Here is a 16653-nt window from a genome sequence, read left to right as displayed (position 1 = left end):
TGTGGGGAAAATCACAATATTTTTTTCCACATTAATGAATACAATTACCTGATTAAAGATAATTTTAGCAAACTTGTTTCAGAAGTGTGTAAAAAACTGGTGGCTTCTCGTAGTAATCAGCAGCCAACAAGTAGTGCTCTACTCCTAAAAGGTTGGTGAACCCCTGCTTTATAGTATATTAATTCATCTTTCCATCTATTCATTTACACTTCCTCTGCATTATGTATATATTTTCAGGGGTGAGCTGAAACCTGTTCCTGCTGCCTTTTAGGTAAGAGCCAAGGCACACCATGAACTTGTCACCGTCAATTGCAGGGCTCTCAAAATAAAAACACTGTAGTTATTACACTAAATATAATAATGGAATTCTACATAAATCAAGATACTGTGCTTAATTAAATGTTTGAAGGTACATGACGGAATATTGGAGGGAAAGAGAGGCATGGTTTAACCTGAGCAACCCATTAAAATACATTATCTTAAAATAGCCATGGATTATGTGACATTTGATAACCACATTATACTACGCTACTATATATTTATGTTTTATACTTTATGATAGATAGTACACATCCAGCATATTTTTCATACACCATTCCTTACCATACTGTACGTCTATACATACTATATAGTATCAAATGACAAAATGACTAAATCCGGCCAGGAAGTGGCGCACTTGCACTACGTCGTTGAATGACGCCGGGAAGCAAGCCGAGCAGAGGCGGGCTTTAGTTTCATTCCACCAATCAGGGCGGCGGTCAAAGTTGAAAGGTCCCTTCCAATATGGCGGCTAGCAAGCGAGTTTTGTATGTTGGTGAGTTGTTGTGTTACATCGGCAAAATAGTTTAATAACCAAGTATTTAAACGATTAATTACATAATATTTTATGGTGGGTGTGAAATGTGGAAACGGGTTTGCGGTATACTAATTTTACGAACTTTTCAGTTGTGATATTTATTAGTCATGGGACAAAGAGAATTTATTATAACGTGCTGAATTTGGTTGTGTAGTTATTTTGCTCCGTCTTTATTTTAGGTGGGCTGGCAGAGGAAGTGGACGAGAAAGTGCTGCATGCTGCTTTTATCCCATTTGGAGACATCACAGATATCCAAATACCATTAGACTATGAGACGGGTACATTCCGACATAATTTTCTCTACAATATCTGGTTTCATTCAATAGGTATTGACAAATAGCATTGTGTTAATCAATATTATTTTAAATTTTCAGAAAAACACAGAGGATTTGCATTCGTTGAGTTTGAGCTTGCAGAGGTATGTCTGAGGTTACACTTGTCTGGATACAGTCATGCCTTGTAGACGTGCATGCACATTTTGATGTGCGACCAGAAGTGTTTTACTATTTACAAAGTGATTATAACATGTTTAGTTCACTAATGATTTAAAATTTGATGAATGTTTGTAAGTTACTGTCTGAGTAAATATTCATAATAAACATTGTTTACGTTCGATTTCGTCGTGTTGTCCAGGATGCTGCTGCGGCGATTGATAACATGGTGAGTGCATCGCATTAGCGCAGACTTTGACAGTGAGCAATATGTGAAGAATAGGTCACCATGTTAAGATATTCTATTGTTTCCATATTTGTTTCAGAATGAATCTGAGCTTTTTGGTCGGACTGTCCGTGTCAATATTGCGAAGCCTATGAGAATCAAAGAGGGATCCTCTCGACCGGGTGAGTACATGAAAATTGACTAGATTATGTTCTTGAATTGATGTTCAAGTCCGTTTGTTCTTATTGTTATACTCTTTCCTTAGTGTGGTCGGATGACGACTGGTTGAAGAAGTTCTCAGGGAAGACTATAGAAGAAGCTGAGGTGGAGGCCGCAGGAGAAGCAGCCAACACTGCTGCACAAGAGGTTGGGTGACTATAATTCTACTCTGAGGAATTCCGCAATGTAAGATTGGAAGCCTGTTGTGATGGGTATCATTTGTCTCTGCAGGCTGAACCCCCTGCTAAAAAGGGCAGAATTAATCCACAGGTCTACATGGACATCAAGATCGGCAACAAGCCTGCAGGGAGACTTCGCTTCCTCCTTCGGGCCGACATTGTCCCCATGACAGCAGGTCAGTACGTTGTACCTCTCTGGAACAGCAGGTCAGTACGTTGTACCGCTCTGGAGAAAAGGTCAACTGACAAGACAGAAAAAGAGTCTACAAATTCACAGAAAACAAAAGCTGCTTTTAATAGACAATATCAATGGTCTTACTTAAAATATGGCTTGATCATGACTAGTGAGTCTCACGCAACGAGCCCTCTCTATGGAATACGAGGCCATAGCCTCACAAATGAAAACCTTTAGCCTTCAAAGCTGAAAAAGGCCACACTAAATAATTTCATTTCCAACATAAAATCTTTGTGAAGCAGGATTTTCTCCGATGACGGTGACCGGGAAAAAAAATGCCGTATAAAATTCGTCATACACACTTCAAATGTTCAAATTAATTAAAAATATTACTTGACCCAAAACTGGTCTGTTGCGCAAAAAGATTTGAGGACCGCTTCTTTATATACACATCAAGCAAAATAATTTTGTCCCAACTGTGGTTCAAAAAAGTTTTTGGTGACTTAAGAGGTGTATTTTTTTCCTGAAAATGTTGATGCAAAACCTTTAAATTAACTATCTTAGCGAGTGCTGGACTACTTCTTTGAGCGCGGTGGTGAGTTGAAACGGTCTGTCATGAATGCAAACTAACGTGGATCTGATGGATTTATTTGACAGAAAATTTCCGCTGCTTATGCACACATGAAAAAGGATTTGGCTACAAAGGCAGCAGCTTTCATCGCATCATTCCCCAGTTCATGTGCCAAGGAGGCGACTTTACCAACCACAACGGCACAGGTGGCAAATCCATATATGGCCGGAAGTTCGATGATGAAAACTTTGTCCTCAAACACACCGCTCCAGGTGAAGGGCTTGCCTTAGATTATGTGGCTTCGTTATTAATATATCCTTTGAGCTTCATGTTCACTGGCACGTTCATCAACGAGTGGCTTAACTTTGTCTCTGGTGAACACAGGGCAGCTCTCCATGGCCAACTCTGGAACCAACACCAACGGCTCCCAGTTCTTCATCACCAATGACAAAACAGACTGGCTGGATGGTAAACATGTGGTGTTTGGAGAGCTGGTGGAGGGAATGGATGTGCTTCGTGCAATGGAGGTGAGGCCGAAATGACAAAAGGTCACTGAAAAGGAAAGAATTTGCTTGAAATCACTATGTGATGCTGGACAGTATATGAGACAAATAGGGAGGCAAAGGACATATTACATGACTTCTTCCTGGGTGCCGATAGGGATGTTTGTGTGGGCCTGGCAGCCAGTCCTGTGTCCCAGCTGACTTGACACATCTTCCAGATTTTTTTGGAGCTATTACAAACTGTTGCTACCAACGTCAACAACACGTTGTCCTGTAATAACGTTCAATCGCTAATTAAGGGCGCTAAAAATAGGCCTGCTCAGTATTAAAAAAAAAAAATAGTGATATTGCGATAATGGCCTATGCAGTATGTATAACGCAAAAATAATTTTCTTAAGGAATTATATGCTTTGATCTGAAATTGAGCAGTCGGATGCAAATTTAAATGCGTAGCCTCAACCAATAGTTGAACATAAGAACACATTAAGCATCCTTTTTTTGCCCAAGAAAAATGTTTACTTCTTTCACAAGATAATAAAAATGTCATTTGTTTGGGTACATGTTAAATATCGCTATAATATCTATCACTATAGTCAACATCCATATCGCATATCACATGTTTTTCCCAATATTGTGCAGCCCTACTAATTTTGATAATGAGCGTAGTGGGTACTAGTGGCCATGATGGACTGGACTGCACGGAAATATACCGGCCATTTGGTAAAATTCACATATTTGCCAGAAATTCCCAATGGCAACCTCCTGTGTCAATATGTGACATACTAATACTGTTGACATTGCTGTTTTACATCAAGACAGCACAAAAGAACGCCAATTACAATCTTACGGCAAAATTTGGAGTTTCATCATTCTTTCTGTTAACAAATATTCTACCATTTTTGTTGTGCAGGCTCAGGGGACAAAAGACGGCAAGGCAAAGCAGAAAGTCATCATCTCTGACTGTGGAGAATGTGTGTAAATGAAACTAAATTTGCCGTGCCAATTTGAATTTCTGTGTGAATAGCGACCCCCATTAGACCACGAGCCCAAATCTTTTGTCATGTAAATATTTCATACTTTTTTTTTAAATAAAGAAAATGCAACTGTTGGACTCAGTGGTTCATCTTAATAAAAATATTCAGTGAGAACGGTTTTAATAGGCTACATGCTAATTTAACTGCGTGTTGTATACAGACCAGAATAAGAGAAACCTTGGAATGACCCTGAACACACCAGTATGTGTGGCAAATCTTGGTTCTAAACCAGTAAGATTAAAGGGACACTTGAATAGGCTGAACATTGGCAGTTAGATAATAGGTCTGTGTGTAAAAATGTCAGCAATAAAATTGACCGCCCTGAAAGAATCTCTTGAAATGTCAGGGTTTTTGTGATAATGAGTTTTACCACAGATTGCCACGCCCATTTTTGTTGCATGGCTTTTTTGTTTCCATCTCAGCCTGTCCAATTCATAGAGGCAAGCGTTGTAATATTGTTACCTGGCTTGGTTTGCCACGTTCTGTTGTCACCTAGTGCCTGAAACGGCGATTAATCATCACCGAAATTCAATATGCAGATTTCTACTCTAGTCCACTTCAACCTGTGAAAATATTTCTGAGCTGTTGTTTAGAGCACCTCGTTTTTGGATGGGGAGTGGAGAGCAAGCATATCCAATGGAGGTGGACTTCGGGGTAAAAAAGTAAGTCAAGCTAACCCGTATGGATTTAAATTTAATACAAAATGACCTATGGACACTTCTGCTTGTGAAAAGCCTCTCTGAATGCATTGTTTGTTTTCCTTGGTGTAAGAAAACAGACAAATGTGACAGAAACTGCACGTAAATTGCTCATTTCTTGCGCTTAAGTCAGCCATGGAAAGGCGAATAATTTTGTTATATTTCCTGAGGTTGTTGAGATGAACACGTGCACATACATTTTGGGGCCAATTGTTCCCTGTTATGTTGACAGGGATGTAATTACGATGACTTTGAGAAAAGTTTACTTGTATGTCCTTTTAATAAAATTCACAAAAAATATGTTGACCAGTGTGATACTAGTATGCAACATCCGAGGGGCATGAAGAATTAAGGAATATCTGACACCATTGTGCGTTCTCTATTTTGAGAACGTCAGTCCATTTTATTTAAAAAATAAAAAACTTCTTGTGAGTAGGGAATACGTGATTCAGATTCTAAACACGGTTAGTTGCATTTCTTTCGTTTGCATTAAAGATCAGCTTACAAGTGATAAAATATGCACAGATTTTTTGCCTTCTCAAAATCTCAACACGGGCTACCATTGAATATCGTTCAAGGTCTCGGAGAGATAAATTTAAATAAATAAATAAACCACATTTCCCCACTAGGTAGTGCAAATGCATTGCAGTTGTGTTCTAAACATCTGCTGTGTGTTGGAATGCATGAAAAGAAAAAAAAAGATCCGTTTTGAGGTGCAATTTCTACAACTGTAATTATTATTCCTGCTTTTTATTTAGTGATAGGGGCGCGCGCGAGTGGGTGTGAGGTGGTGGGGTGTTTTTTTTTTTTTTTTAATTTCATAAATCACTCTTACGGCCGACATTTATTCCTTTACTTAAATAATGGTAATGCTGTAAATAAATCATTTTTAAAGCAAGCCCCTCAAACAGCTTGCTCACACCCCCACCCCTCGATCCCTATGCGCATTGCCGCGGAGATAGGTGGGGTTAATTAAAAACATATACAGAAAAGTCAACACATCTCATAGCTTCGACGAACAAACAGTGGTGGAATGGTTTTGCCACACCTGGGCAAGCAGGTTGCATTTTGCTAAGACATGGCAGAGAAGAGCTCCACCCTCCAATCGTCAGTCCTGTTGACTACTGCTCAGATTGCTCCGTCGGCGAGCTTCATCCGAGTTCTGCTCCGTGTTGCACTGTAAGTAGCCTACTCACATTAAATACTAAACGTTCATTTGGTTTTGTCGTCTTTTTTAACCTTTCTTTTAAACTTGTTAAACAAGCGCTAACGTTCGGAAAGCCGCAATTTTGCGTAAGTCTTAGCTTGCCTTCCCACGTAACTGGTTCCGTGAACGCAACTTGAGTGATTTACCCCAAGAATAGACGAAAGGGGTTTCGCTCGGGACACGAATAAGATTCCGCCAAAACTGTTTATTTTCACTTATTTTGTGACTCATAAAAAACAAGTGATATAAGATCAGAGCTTCCCAATCTTTTTCAGCTGTAGACCTCTGATTCATCGTTGGGGTATGAACATACAGATGTAATGTACTGCATTGATATGAACATATTAATCTACTAATGATAACACAACGTGTGAAAATGTCGATTTGTTGATAAAATACTTTGACTTTTTTTTTGTGACATTGCCCCACTAAGAATTGACCTGAGACCTGTTTTGTTCCCCTATCCTATGCTTTTCCACTTTCATCAGCAGGAAGTAAGAAGCAACTAAAGTTTTCACCATGAACTGGGGCTTCCTCCAGGGCCTCCTGAGTGGGGTGAACAAGTACTCCACTGCCTTCGGGCGAGTGTGGCTGTCCATCGTGTTTGTCTTCAGGGTGCTGGTGTTCGTGGTAGCGGCCGAGAAGGTTTGGGGTGACGAGCAGAAGGATTTCAAATGCAATACGGCTCAGCCGGGCTGCCACAACGTCTGCTATGACCACTTCTTCCCCGTGTCCCACGTGAGGCTGTGGGCCCTGCAGCTCATCTTCGTCACCTGCCCCTCGTTCCTGGTGGTGATGCATGTGGCCTACCGGGAGGACCGCGAGCGCAAGCATCGTCTCAAGTACGGCGAGACCTGCAACCGCCTCTACCTAAACACGGGCAAGAAGCGCGGTGGTCTGTGGTGGACCTATGTCATGACTCTGATCTTTAAAGTTGGTGTGGACACCACCTTTGTCTACCTCCTTTACCACATTTATGAGGGCTACGACTTCCCCTTGCTTATCAAGTGCCAACAGAAGCCGTGTCCCAACACGGTGGACTGCTTCATCGCCCGGCCCACCGAGAAACGAATCTTCACCATCTTCATGGTGGTCACCAGCCTGGTCTGCATCCTCCTCTCTGTTATGGAGATCGTCTACCTCGTGGGCAAACGCTGCCGTGAGATCTTCATTCGTGCCCATCACTCTCACCACACTATGGCCACCAGTAGCACCACCTTGGTGGAGGCAAAAGCTCAGAAGATGTCCCAAAAAAACACGCCGCAAACCCCTGCCCCGGCGTACAGCGTGGCTGTATCTTGAAATATTTTTTGTTGTTTTTTTTTTTCCAGGCAAAGACTTAACAAGTCAGGCACTTTTCTTAATGTCGTCAGAAAATGATCGCATTGACTTCTTATTGTCTGGAAATTTGAGGTTCTTGACCTGCAATGGAACATGGTCACTCTTAATGTTTTTAGCTTGAGAGACAAAGAGAAAGTCACGTTTGTGTGAAAGCGGGCTTTGAGAGTAGACCAATATATGAGTCAGTCCGTGAGTTGGAGAGTGTGGTAACACACACACGCACACACATGGTTTATGTGTAAGATTTTCCTCTCTGGCCAGTGCCAAACCTCCAAATGTTTTCATTGAAATTGTAACTCGCACATACACAGCATGGACAAAACTATTGGTGCACTCTTTATAATTCAGTTAATCAGAGATGATACAATACGATATACAATAAAATTCTATTTATATAGATTGGGCCAGACTTTTTAGTACCGCCCTGAATCGTAATTCTTCTAAATGAATACGTGATGTGATTCCAACGAAAGAGCAAATCAAAAACACACGTTTGAAGAGAACTTCAGAGCTCTGAACTGGAGATGGGCATTTGACTACATGTTCTTTCCGCTAAGGGAACAATTAGCAATCAGTTCACAGGTGATAGGGCAGAATTGTGGTGGTGAGTAGGGGCTGACACGGGAGTAGATTTTCACTCACCACATAAAAAAAGAAAAATCCCACCCTAGTCCTGGTCCAAAGTGCGTGTGTGCATGTATTTGTGTGCGTGTGTGTGCGCACTCCCATTTTGGAGGTCAACTACTACATTAATAATGGCTGCACAACTGTTTTTTTTTTCCATACCGCTCTCGTGTATTTGTTTTATTCGGAACCATCCCAATCCCGGTAGGTAAAGAGATTCCCGAAACAATGTCACCTTCTTGTTGAGGTTCGAGGTTTGAATCTTGCTTCTGGCCTTCATGTGTTGAGTTTGCATGTTCTTCCTTTTTCTGCATAGGCTTTCTCCAGCTTCCTCCAAATTCCAAAAACATGAATGACTCTTCAATTCATTCATGTGAATGCGAGCGTATTATGTATATAGCCTGCCTCTTGCCCAAAGTCAGCTGGGTTAGACTCCAGATCTTTGAATGTTCTGAACTCCTGTTTCCATGCTAGTGTTGTACTCAGCTTTGCAAAGCTGATCTAGAGTAGCTAGCTGAGACTAAATCAACTACTGTTTGCACCCAAGTAGTGCACTCAATTTTGCTTGAATTGCTGTAATTATTCACTCAACAATCACACCGTCCACTCTTTTCGAAGCAATCATTTAATTGACTATTAAGTAAAACCCTAACGATAACCGCCATGAGACACCTATGGGAGGAACTACGACAGACAGACTGTGAGCCAAGAGTAGTAATTTCAGCATCTGAGCATTCCCGAAAGAGTGGAATCTTGGAACATTTTCCTTCCACTTTCACTTCCTCTGTGGTCATGTCCCAATACTTTTGTCCATAATTGTTTGCTTGTGTCCATTTGCTTCCATTGTTTTACACTGTGTTTGTAATTTATCACCACTTTGATATGAAAGATTCAAGTTGCTTGTTTTTACACTGTTAAGATCTTAATGATGTATATATTTTCATTAAATAGACTCATTTTCCACTTCTTCTGTCCTTTCTTGCGTTGTGAAAAAACAAAATATTATTGGTGGTTCTGCTGATGTTGTTTCCTTTTTTCCGCCATGTTGCCAGGAGCAAAATCCTTGTTGTTTTGCTTGATTGGTATTGTGAGGGGACAAAAAGGAGGGGCCTTGCCCTCCGTGTTTTGAGTCATCCCCTCTGACGTGCGGGCCCACCCAGTGTAGGAATTCTACGTCCGTTCTGCCTGTCGATTGATTACTCTTTTTATTTGCACTGGGAAGTTTGTCTCGGCTGAGTCTAAAAGTAAATGTTATGTCACAAAAAATACTCACACTTCACTCTGCAGGCCGATCCGAACGTGTTTATATAGCTCTGTGTTGCTCAAATCGAATCATGTGTAAAAATACAAGCAAGCTCAAGTAAATGTTTGCTCGTTTACCCCCCAAAAATTCAGCTCAGTCACTGACTTCATAAGGTGCTGATAATTATGAAAACTTTCAGGTTGTCTCTCTTCCGGGACTAGCATTTTTTTCCTCTTCTCCATTGTGCCAGTATATTTCTTTTATCCTCCAGTTCAACATTGTGTTGTAACTTTGTTGTGTGGGTTGATCTTGTCGAAACACGCGGGAAGAAGTTGAGAAAATTGGTGCATTCCTCCAGGTGTGTCCCAACAGACTGACTGGACCAGTTCTTTAATTGGAACCAAAACGTATGTTACACCATTCCCCCTCTTGATATCTGTGACTATTCAGTTGTAATAAAGTTTCTGTCCTCACATACTGCGCAAACATCACAAGTCACTTTGGAAATCTGGTGATGTCCTGTGAGTTTTAGCTCACAGCTGCCAGACCTTTTAGAGGGGTTGATATTCCAGAATTCCTCATTTCGCTGACAGGACGTCCAGTGTTGATGTTCCCTGAAATATTTCAAACCATGGAGCCGCTCATGCGCACAGGAAGTGTGCCACGTTTTCTCAGACGTGTGAGAAGGATGTCAATATATTTTAAGTGTTGACATGCTCATCAGGCTTCCTGGAAAACTTTGTGCCAGTTTTTGTGTTGTATCATTGAGGTTAACTGTATCATTGAGGTTAACTGAATGGAAAATACACCTTGGTTGAGCATTTTTATCAGCCTAGACAATCCTTTGTGGCGCTTGATTGAACTCAAAGGCATGCACTGTGAAATGAATATTGGACTAATTAACTCATTTTTGCTACATTAATAGTAGAATATTCTGATAAACATATCCGAAAACAAACTGCAGTGTACGAGTGTTGACATGCTTGCTGCAATTTGACTTGATTCAGCCATTATCGTGACCTGGGTGACTAAGAATCTGCACGGACAAGACAACACTTGCTGCCTTTTGTTTGTTTGGCTTTTTACCGTTCAAAAGTATTTGTACAACAGAAGAGTTATTAAGAGCTATCTATCTATCTACCTATCTAGCTAGCTATCTAGCTAGCTAGCTAGCTATCTTCATCACGACAAGAAGACAAGAATATACGCCAGAGGCTAATTGCAAAGCTAACAATGCACGTGTTAAGTTGTTAACCAAGTTTTTGTATATATTTTTTAATGGAAACAGTGATTAACTTCTTTTTTTCACTTGCGTGACGGTGTCAACCAATGGACCGACAAACTTCACATTTACATTATGACTTCTGTACACCTCACTGTAGTTAAGACATGTTTTGTTGTTTGAAGATTTTTATGTACAATGATCAGTAAATAGCATGCTTTTGTTTTTGTATGACAGAAATGTTTGAAAGAGTCTTAAAACATTGCCTACACTCTTAAGAAAGGTTTGATGATAGCAAAAGTTTAACGATGGAACAATTCCTAGTTGGCGTTCATCTCAGTACGAATCCTGTAAAAGGCTGCTTTCAATCTAAAATGGCCGACTTCCTCTTAAATTTCATTTACGTGCCCTTGAGGATCGTACTTGTGCTGGAGGTAGAATTCTTTGTGAGATGGGAGATAATTTCTTATATTAGCCCTCCATGCTGTTTTCACAGACCACATAGCACGCCCAACAATTGTGAAGCTTCAGTCCGAAAATGTCCTCTGAGGAAAGTGGTCACTGAGCCCAGAGTGTCAGTCACAGGTTTCAAGAGAGAGACTGGAAGACTCACAGAAAGGCATAAAAGTGGACATCTTTGGAAATTTTCATTAGACACCTGTTGCAATTTCTGTTAGGCTCCCAACATGTTGAATCATTCAACAGTTGGACATGTGCGTTCAAATCTTTAGTGATTTACCTCAAGGTTTACCTTTAATGTTTAAGTGCATTAACTACCATCCTGGAATTTCGCTCAAAGGCCAAATGAACCTCAACTTTTGTGAGCAGTGCAGTAGTTAAAATATCGTGCCAATATTGTATAGTGAATTAGTTACTGAGTAACGCCAACTAAGAGATTATGACGACGCACTGTGACTCTCACAGGAGGACACAATAGCAGCTTGCTGTTCATGCATTCTCTTGTAGTTCAGGTGAAGAAAAAATGTATTCAGTGGAGGGTGTGCCTGTCTCAGTGAAGCAAGTGGAAACAAGTCAGGACAAAAGAAGACTTTGGTTCCTGGTGACACAGAGAGTAAACAACACATACAAAAAATGTACCTTTACATTAAGCACAAGCATTCCCAAACCGAAAATACTCGGGTGGAAAACGTTTTAAGTGTTATCTTGTGTCCGTAATGAAATATTCAAAGTCATTTTCATAGTCTGAAGTGTGCTGTGTAACGTACAGAATAATGCGAGTGAGGCCCGCGAGACAGGCAAAGGAGGGAGGAACATCTGGGCCCGCTTGAGTCAGTCTTCTTCTTTTGGGCTTTTCTAACCACACCCACAGGCGCTTTTCTCTCAAGATTGCGCTGTGTTCCTCTACCTGTCCGCACTGCCACTCTTTGTATTTCGCGACGAAAAAGGAACGTCAAATTAATCGAAAAATGTCTTGGCAACACGTTTGATCGATCGTCTTCCTCACCACAAATGGACTAATACGTCGTTTGGTAAGATGACCGTTCTCTTTAATCCTCCTCTGATGCGTTTGTGTCCTGTTGGAAATTCGCGTTTTTTATTTATTTTTTTTAATCGACAAATGGAAACGTTCTCAAAACATAACAATTCGCGATGTTGTTGTTTTAAACGATGTTATACTTGTTAGAGCGGGCGTGCTCGTTTCGAAACCCGGGCTCGGCTCATTTGTAATAGGCGTCGTTGTGTGAATTCCGAATATTTTTTTGTGGCAGCATAACGATACGAAATATGAAATGTCCCTTAAAATCAATACTTAAGGTTTGTATGAGTCAAATATATTTTTTATGTAAACACTTAAGTGACTTTAAGTGAAGTTATAAAGAACGTTTATGGATTACACTTACTAAAGTAATCCGTAAATGTATTCAAAAGTACACAAATACATTCATGAAATATACTCCTTGTGGCAACACGAAACTAAATGTTCTTAATGTTATATAAATATATAATATTAATTTATAATATAAATAAATATGTATGTTTTTGAAAGCGTGTGGTATGTGTTTTTTTCAAATATGATATCTACAACAGATAACCAAACAAAATGTTTTTTGTTAAGTTATGAAACGCTTGGTTAAATAAGGATGTAAATTCAAGGTGAGTTAGTTTCAACTAGGAAGGTTTATTTACATTGTTGTGGGGACAATCTAATGCAATGAACGTAAGTGTAATGAATGTCAATTAATAAGAAAACTGATCAACTGTCACCACCAACATTTATGTCGCCATCTCTACTTATGTCCACTTCAATTTATGAACATATCACAATGATCGCCCCAATACATATATACAGGGTGTCCCAAAATAATGTATACAATCTAAAAATATTCATAGTTATTAATACGTTTTTCCTATTTCAGATTTGTCTAACCCTTGATAATGGAGGATACTCAACTAACATTCCAACATAAGACATTTATTTTTAAAAAAATTCTGGAAATATGAGAATAAAGCTGAAGTACAAAGACGCTTCACAAGAGAGTTCCACAGAAACGCGCCATCACGTGTCACTATTTCACGCATCTTAGATAACTTTGAGGAGCATGGAAGCACCCAGTGTATGAGAAAGGGTCATTCTGGACGACACAGATCATCAACAAGCCCAGCAAGAGAGCAAGAAGTTATTGATAATGTTCAAAATTCTCCGAGAAAATCGGTTCGGCAAATTTCACGTGAAACAGGTATTCCCAAATCTAGCGTTCATCGCATTTTGAAGCGTGCTCAGTGGAAGAGTTTTATTCCAGCGCTTGTTCATGCTCTCAATGAAGAATGTGCTCAAATACCAATTGGAAATGTTGCTGGACGTTTGTAGGTCCATTTCGTCAAGATATGAAAAGTGTATTGAACAGAACGGCAACCAGTTTGAGCACTTGATGTAAACTCATAATTATGAATATTCGGTTATTGACCCCAAGTAGTTCGTATCTTATTAAAGGTTAATTTCCTAAGGTTTTTGTATATTTTAGTCTCAGATTCATTCAATATGTATTCTTTCTCTTTTATCACTCTATTTCAAAAGTCAAAATACATAAATTAAATAAGTTATAATGATTCAAAGAGTGTATACATTATTTTGGGGCACCCGTATATATATATATATATTTTTTATTTTATTTATTTTTTTTTTTTTGGGGGGGGGATTGGGGGTGTTAAGCCTGTAGCCCTCTATAGCCGCTCACTATCGAGAAAAATTGTATGACATCAGATAATCTGTGATTAATTGTCACCAAAATTAATATGGCCATCTATACTTCAACCTCTAAAAGTATTAGAACGATCGCCCCAATAGTTCGGATTGCATGGATGCTAAGTATTTCCCTCATTTCTTCCTTAGTGAGCGCCTATGTAGAGCAAGATGTTCATAGTTCCAAAGTATTGAGGCAATTGTAATATTTGCAGGAGTTGAAGTAGTGACGCCCACATGCATTTTGGTGAAGATCGATCACAGTTTTCTGGCATCAAATCTTTTCTATGGAGAGGAAAAATCTAAATATTGGGGTGATTGTTTTAACATTTTTGGATGTTGAAGTGGGCATGAGTAGAAGTGTGCATATGAGTTTTGGTGATAATTGGTCACAAAGTATTTTAGAAAGTCTCTTGTTGCATTGCCTTATGGGGTTGCATCATGTTACTGAGTTCAAACTGATGTCCACAGTCATCCTTGATGAACTAATAATTCTAACGGGTTCTCTGCTTGCCCTTTAAGACAGAACCCCATAAAGAATAAGAACTCCATTGAAGACACATCTGACCAACTGGTCAAGTCATGGACTGGAAGACATTCCAAGGCCTCCTGAGTGGGGTGAACAAATATTCCACAGCCTTTGGGCGCATCTGGCTCTCCGTGGTGTTCGTGTTCAGGGTGATGGTGTATGCGGTGGCCGCCGAGCGGGTGTGGGGCGACGAGCAAAAGGACTTTGACTGCAACACCAAGCAGCCGGGATGCTCCAACGTCTGCTACGACCACTTCTTCCCTATCTCGCACACCCGCCTGTGGGCACTGCAGCTGATCTTCATCACCTGCCCGTCCTTCATGGTGGTTATGCACGTGGCCTACCGTGATGACCGCGAGCGCAAGCACAAAGCCAAGCACGGGCAGAGCGCCAAGCTGTACCACAATACGGGCAAGAAGCACGGCGGCCTGTGGTGGACCTACTTGATCAGCCTCTTTGTCAAGACGGCCATCGAGGTCGCCTTCCTCTACATCCTCCACCACGTCTACAACAGCTTCTATCTGCCCAGGCTGGTCAAATGTGAGGTGTTGCCTTGCCCCAACATAGTGGACTGCTACATCGGCCATCCCACCGAGAAGAAAGTGTTCACCTACTTCATGGTGGGCGCTTCTGCACTCTGCATCGTCCTCAACATCTGCGAGATCATTTACCTCATCTCCAAGAGAATCGTGCGAATTGCCAACAAGATGAAGAGGCGCAAACAAAACCTCCCCGTGGTCCCGTATGACGACAAAGACGACCTATTTAACAACTATGTCGATCCTCTGCCCAAGATGGGCCTGGAGGATAAGCCTCCATCCTTCAATTGTGCAAACAAGCCAGAGTATAGATTGTCCGCACTGAAGCTTGACGACAAGATTCGGGCCTCTGCTCCAAATTTGTCTACTCCTTGCTGAGAGCCAAACCAAAAGCGACTGAAAACCATCAGTTGTGCTTGGGCTATGACTCACCGGCAGGCTTTCAAACACATTCAGAGCTATGGCCAAACCATAGTTCGTGTCAGCCCCTGTAACTAGAGTCACTGAGCACTGGCCCATGCTGTGAGAACGTTCGTCCACACCTTTAGACTCTTTCTGAGCATGTGAACTCGGGTTTGCATGTTGTCAACCACCGCACTATTTCCATGTCATCTACGGCAGATCGGTTTCATATTGATATGTGGGATTCTTTTGGAATACAATACAGGAAGCAGGCATTATTCCCTCTACTTTAGTGAGTGGACAGGAGGGAAATACTTAAAGAGGTTGCACATGTCTTGCCTTTAATTCCTCTGTACATTTCATCCAACTTTTCAATGTCATGCGGATGTGCTGGTAACGCCTGCAAGCAGAGCTCAAGTCACTAGCGAGAGACTTGTAATGATTCTGGAATGTGGGCACACCACTTTGGCCGAGAACTATAACTGAAAGTATGTTAACTGGCTCAAAACTCGTTTATCACATTTTTTTGGTTTGGCGGGGAGAGTTTCTGGAATCCTGAGGGTGACAAAGTGCATGACGTGCATTTCCTCATTTAAACCCTCAACAGGCACATTTATGATCATTTTCAGTAACACCTTATTTGAAGTTTGTTCATAAGACTGTCATAATCATGACATGACACCTGTCATGAAAATGAATGAATCCTTATGGCAGATGTCATTAAGTGTCATTCGGTAAATGATGTCACTTTTGATACATTGGTCAATGTCAACTTTGCATCAAACGTGACATCATTTACCGAATGACCCTTAATGACATTTGTCATAAGGATTCATTCATGTTCATGACAGGTGTCATGTCATGATTATGACAGTCTGATGAACAAACTTCAAATAAAGTGTCACCTGACTTTCTAACAAGCAGTCTTGCTTTTTGTGTTTATTTGGGCTTTTTAGTCAACATCATCTTCTCAAAGACCACTGTTTAAATCCGCTGAAAGGAACGCTGCTGTTCGTGTTGTGTTGGCTAATGCTACAAAGCCCCCCGAGGATTTTGTATGATATGTAATTTTGACAATTGTTTATTTTTATACTTATTAAATTTATTGAGCGTTTCACTCTTATCTACTTAATTTACTGTGTGTTTGTGGCCAAACCTAAGTGTGGCTTGGCTTTGTTCAAATAAATGACCCTTCGCTTGAGTGCAACTCTTGCGATAAGATCAGATTGCGCCAACAAACACTACACTTCCGGATGGATACATGAAGTGAATGGATTCAAGGAGTTCGCTGTATTTCACGTGCAATAGCTACGATGTTTGTTAGCCAGCTCCTATGCTCAGCATCGCCATTAAGTCACAATCAGGTGTAACAATAACATGTCCTTTGGTAATAATAATAATATTAATATAATAATTGCTACACGAAACCACAGAATGAATGTTAATGGAACG

General features: G+C 40.6%; 3 protein-coding genes across 5 annotated transcripts; all 3 read left to right on the top strand.

Annotated features, from left to right (window-relative positions):
• The first annotated feature begins 667 nt into the window (after positions 1–667).
• On the top strand, positions 668–4271 carry ppie (peptidylprolyl isomerase E (cyclophilin E)). The gene is made up of 10 exons (XM_088303900.1): positions 668–814; positions 1036–1134; positions 1231–1274; positions 1490–1516; positions 1614–1695; positions 1779–1879; positions 1964–2087; positions 2744–2929; positions 3042–3184; positions 4071–4271. The coding sequence occupies exons 1-10, from the start codon at positions 784–786 to the stop codon at positions 4137–4139; spliced, it is 906 nt and encodes a 301-aa protein (XP_088160026.1). The 5' UTR covers positions 668–783; the 3' UTR covers positions 4140–4271.
• Positions 4272–5925: 1654 nt separating this feature from the next.
• Positions 5926–9030, top strand: gjb10 (gap junction protein beta 10). Of its 2 annotated transcripts, none has more exons than XM_088298323.1 (2): positions 5926–6071; positions 6588–9030. In XM_088298323.1, the coding sequence occupies exon 2, from the start codon at positions 6619–6621 to the stop codon at positions 7399–7401; it is 783 nt and encodes a 260-aa protein (XP_088154449.1). In that variant the 5' UTR covers positions 5926–6071; positions 6588–6618; the 3' UTR covers positions 7402–9030. The 2 variants fall into 2 exon arrangements, with proteins under 2 accessions (XP_088154449.1, XP_088153602.1); XM_088297476.1 differs by having other exon boundaries at positions 5929–6071; positions 6591–9030.
• Positions 9031–11843: 2813 nt separating this feature from the next.
• On the top strand, positions 11844–16324 carry gjb3 (gap junction protein beta 3). 2 transcript variants are annotated; one of them, XM_088295546.1, is made up of 2 exons: positions 11844–12019; positions 14258–16324. In XM_088295546.1, the coding sequence occupies exon 2, from the start codon at positions 14314–14316 to the stop codon at positions 15175–15177; it is 864 nt and encodes a 287-aa protein (XP_088151672.1). In that variant the 5' UTR covers positions 11844–12019; positions 14258–14313; the 3' UTR covers positions 15178–16324. The 2 variants fall into 2 exon arrangements, with proteins under 2 accessions (XP_088151672.1, XP_088150937.1); XM_088294811.1 differs by having other exon boundaries at positions 14254–16324.
• Positions 16325–16653: the final 329 nt, after the last annotated feature.

Source organism: Idiotropiscis lumnitzeri, chromosome 1, assembly GCF_059441095.1.
Source record: "Idiotropiscis lumnitzeri isolate Australia: NSW breed Sydney's pygmy pipehorse chromosome 1, RoL_Ilum_1.0, whole genome shotgun sequence".
NCBI classification, from domain to species: domain Eukaryota; kingdom Metazoa; phylum Chordata; class Actinopteri; order Syngnathiformes; family Syngnathidae; genus Idiotropiscis; species Idiotropiscis lumnitzeri.
Note: the sequence above shows the minus strand (reverse complement) of the source record. Positions and strands in the feature narration are given on the sequence as shown.